The sequence below is a fragment of the Eimeria tenella genome, genomic scaffold (assembly GCF_000499545.2).
Source record: "Eimeria tenella Houghton genomic scaffold, Eth_scaff3230, whole genome shotgun sequence".
Lineage (NCBI taxonomy): Eukaryota > Apicomplexa > Conoidasida > Eucoccidiorida > Eimeriidae > Eimeria > Eimeria tenella.
In genome coordinates, this window is record NW_013544322.1 from 1 (window position 1) to 3,136 (window position 3,136).

General features: G+C 49.6%; 1 protein-coding gene across 1 annotated transcript; it reads left to right on the top strand.

Annotated features, from left to right (window-relative positions):
* Positions 1-740: 740 nt before the first annotated feature.
* On the top strand, positions 741-2,345 carry ETH_00041510 (SAG family member (sag19); the record flags this gene model as incomplete). Its single annotated transcript, XM_013379462.1, has 5 exons — positions 741-936; positions 1,203-1,414; positions 1,557-1,654; positions 1,890-2,090; positions 2,237-2,345. The coding sequence occupies 5 exons, from the start codon at positions 741-743 to the stop codon at positions 2,343-2,345; spliced, it is 816 nt and encodes a 271-aa protein (XP_013234916.1).
* Positions 2,346-3,136: the final 791 nt, after the last annotated feature.

Below are 3,136 nucleotides of genomic sequence, written 5' to 3' on the forward strand. Positions count from 1 at the left end.
AGCAGTTAAGTAGGAAGCCGGGAAATTCTTTGATCGGGAAATCGGCCAGTACAAGCATCGGTGAAATAGGTAGAAACGGAAGTGCTGTCGGAAGCACGCAAGCGAACACGGCGTGTTGCCGGCGTACGGAACGTGCGCCAGTCGTTTGGAATTTGTAGCTTTGCTACATTAACTTAAAACAAAAATTTTGCCGTTTATTTTACTTTACACTTGAAGTCTTGCCTTGGAAGCCCGTCGAGTAACCCGGTCAACGGCCGCTCACCACGTCATTGTGACCTTCGCCAGACTCCAAAATGGCATTTTCTTCCGAACCAGTGACATCACAATGTTTTCCTTTACTAGTCTCTCATATCCTTTAGGGTTTCTACAAAGGTTTATGACCTTTACTTATTTCCGTCCCCCTAGATTGGACGGCGTGTGCAAGTCGTGCCTTGACCGCCGGTGACTCTCCAATCGCAGCAACCGCCCTAATATATCTCTGTGAAAGAAACATAATATCACACAGTAATCAGATAAAGTAGCGTACCTTCCAAAGGTCGATAAATGTGTCTGAACGAGCGGAACAAGCTCCTGCGTGATTGCATGGTGGGATTACAGCTCCCCCCAGCAGCGCACACAACCCACATCGTTGTCACAAGCTCCCACGCATTGCCGCTCTCTGTTTTCCCATCCCTCGTGTCCTTCGTGCTCATTTTGTTTGGATTTCTGCTACTGCAATTTACTTTATGATAAGCCAGGCAATGACTCACGTCGGGTTGTTGGCATGTTATGCTGGCCTTCTCGCCGGCGCCGCCGCACCAGACTTCTCATCGGCACTTTCCCTTCGCTCTAGCACGGCGACATCTCAGCAAAACAGCCTCAGCACAAACATATTTGCATCTGGCGATGTTTCGCCGCAGACGCCGACGCCTCCCCAAGCCGATGAGAAAACTGAAGGTAAACTACTCGTGTGAACAAGTGAATAGCGCTACGCTGGCCACAGCCACAGATCTGTGAAGATCCGCGGGCCTCCAGACATTATGCGTACTCATGAGTTTATTCCTTCAAACGCAATTCAAGAGCAAATCCCCCCCTTCTTCAGGAGTGACATTCAGGTGGCGCTTCTGTGAAGCCCCACCCGTAGCTAGTGGGCGGTAATGTAGAAATGCATGGCACTACGTAGTTGCACTGGCAATGCACCAGTGTTAACATGCCATCTGCAGATTGCCTGGCCATCATAAACAAGCTGAGGAGCGAAAATCTCAAGGACCTCTTGGGAACCCTCGCAAAGGCAGAGGACACTGAGGTGACTGAAAGCCTGAAGGCGATCAAAATAGAGGAACCAGCAAGCCCTACTGCGCCGAAAATTGCAGTAACACTTGCTGGCAGCAATGTAGACACATGCGAATCTGGCGAAGGCGCGAATGCGAAGAAGGTAGGGCTTTGGGTCTCTGAGTATCATTCAGCAGCAGCTTTCTGCTAAAGTCATGAATCGCCGCAGCACAAAGCTGAAAAGCCTTTGTTCTCATGAGCATGCAAGAGACTTCTATGGCAACTTTTGTTGTGTTGCGCTACAGTATCCCGGACTCGTTATTCCATTCCCGCATGACACGGAGTTCAACTGCAACGCATTGATCCAGGCGACTTACACTGCTGGACTCGACCACCTCAAACAGTCCGTTGCGCTTTACTTCGTCTTCGTTCGCTGGTGCCACAGTGCCTACAACACTTAGTTTGTGCGTGTGTCGGGGTTCTGTGTTTTCTTTCGCACACGCGCGTCAGCTGATCATGCTCTCAGTCCAAGAGTTTTCCCAGATGTCCAGGTGCTTGTCCCTGGCTCAGTACTTGCCAAACAAAACGTCTTGACATTCAGGTGTTCTGTGTTGACCCCCATCGCTATCACGCTGCAGATCGAACTTCGAGCCCTCAACAGGAACATATGATGTTGAAAACGCTCCATTTAATAACGTGAACGCCAGCAATGTGGCGTTTCTGCTATCGGAGAAAAGCAAGAAGGTCTCATGTGCCGCCACCAAAGACTGCAAAGCTGGCCACGACGTTTTATTCTGCTACTTCATAGATCCACTTCGAAAAGAAGACAAGCCTTTCACGTAAGCTGAACTAGCCATGTGACTAGCCGGCAGCACAAGCGGCAGAACACACTTGCAAATGCGCTACAAGTGCACGACATGCAACAGAGTAGGGAGTTCAAGGCGCGATAAAGGTGACTGCAATCATTAATTATTTTTGCTTGCAGAGCGGAGCTTTACAATGCTCTGTGGGGATTGGAAGCAGGCGCAGCGTCCATCTCAGTTCCCAGCGTTGTCACCGTTCTTTTGGCCCTCGCTCTGATCATTCGGGCTTGAGCTCAACAGACAAACAACAGAGCAGCTGCTGGAGATGCAGAAGGTGTAAAAGCTACGTTTGAAGACTTTCCTGAGTCGTTTAGACGCTGGTGTCTGACCTCTAGCGCTGCGTACTGCAGGCGATTGGTGAGAAGGAGCTTTGACAAAAAGGCACAATATGTTTCTCTCCCCACTGCATCTTAGTCCTACACGTAGCTCCACCTAGAGTAATTTAAATCCGTCAGATGCCTACTGTGGTTGGAATCTTCTCCGCTCACATGCATGCAAGCAAACAACACCACAGGTCTCAGCCCTTAATGAATGTTCGCAGCGGAGCCAATGGCCGTTTACGCGTTTTGCTACAGTGAATGCAATCAAAGAGCGACCATTTGCATTGTTTTAGTGCTAGATACTCATTACTGTGGTTCGATGTACGCACCAAGTAAGCATTTGGCGTCGCAGTGCGAGAAGCGGCATGCCTGAATGAAGTTGCCAAACCTTAAAGTCTAAGCCCTAAACTGTTGGCATGCCAAGCATGTATTTGGCTCAAACTAATGAATTCTCGGTTCGATAAGCGATTCCGCTCAGGCAGTTCAGCATCTGGCGTCGCTAGCAGTTATTGAGCAATGTAGTAGTGCTGCCGCAGCCGACAACCACTCCGGAGCACATGGGTGCGTCGAAGTGGAACCGGGGATTCCCAGAAGTTAATTCAGTCCCGCCATTTGTAGGACTCAGCTTCTCTGTTTTTAGAGAGCAGTTAAGTAGGAAGCCGGGAAATTCTTTGATCGGGAAATCGGCCAGTACAAGCATCG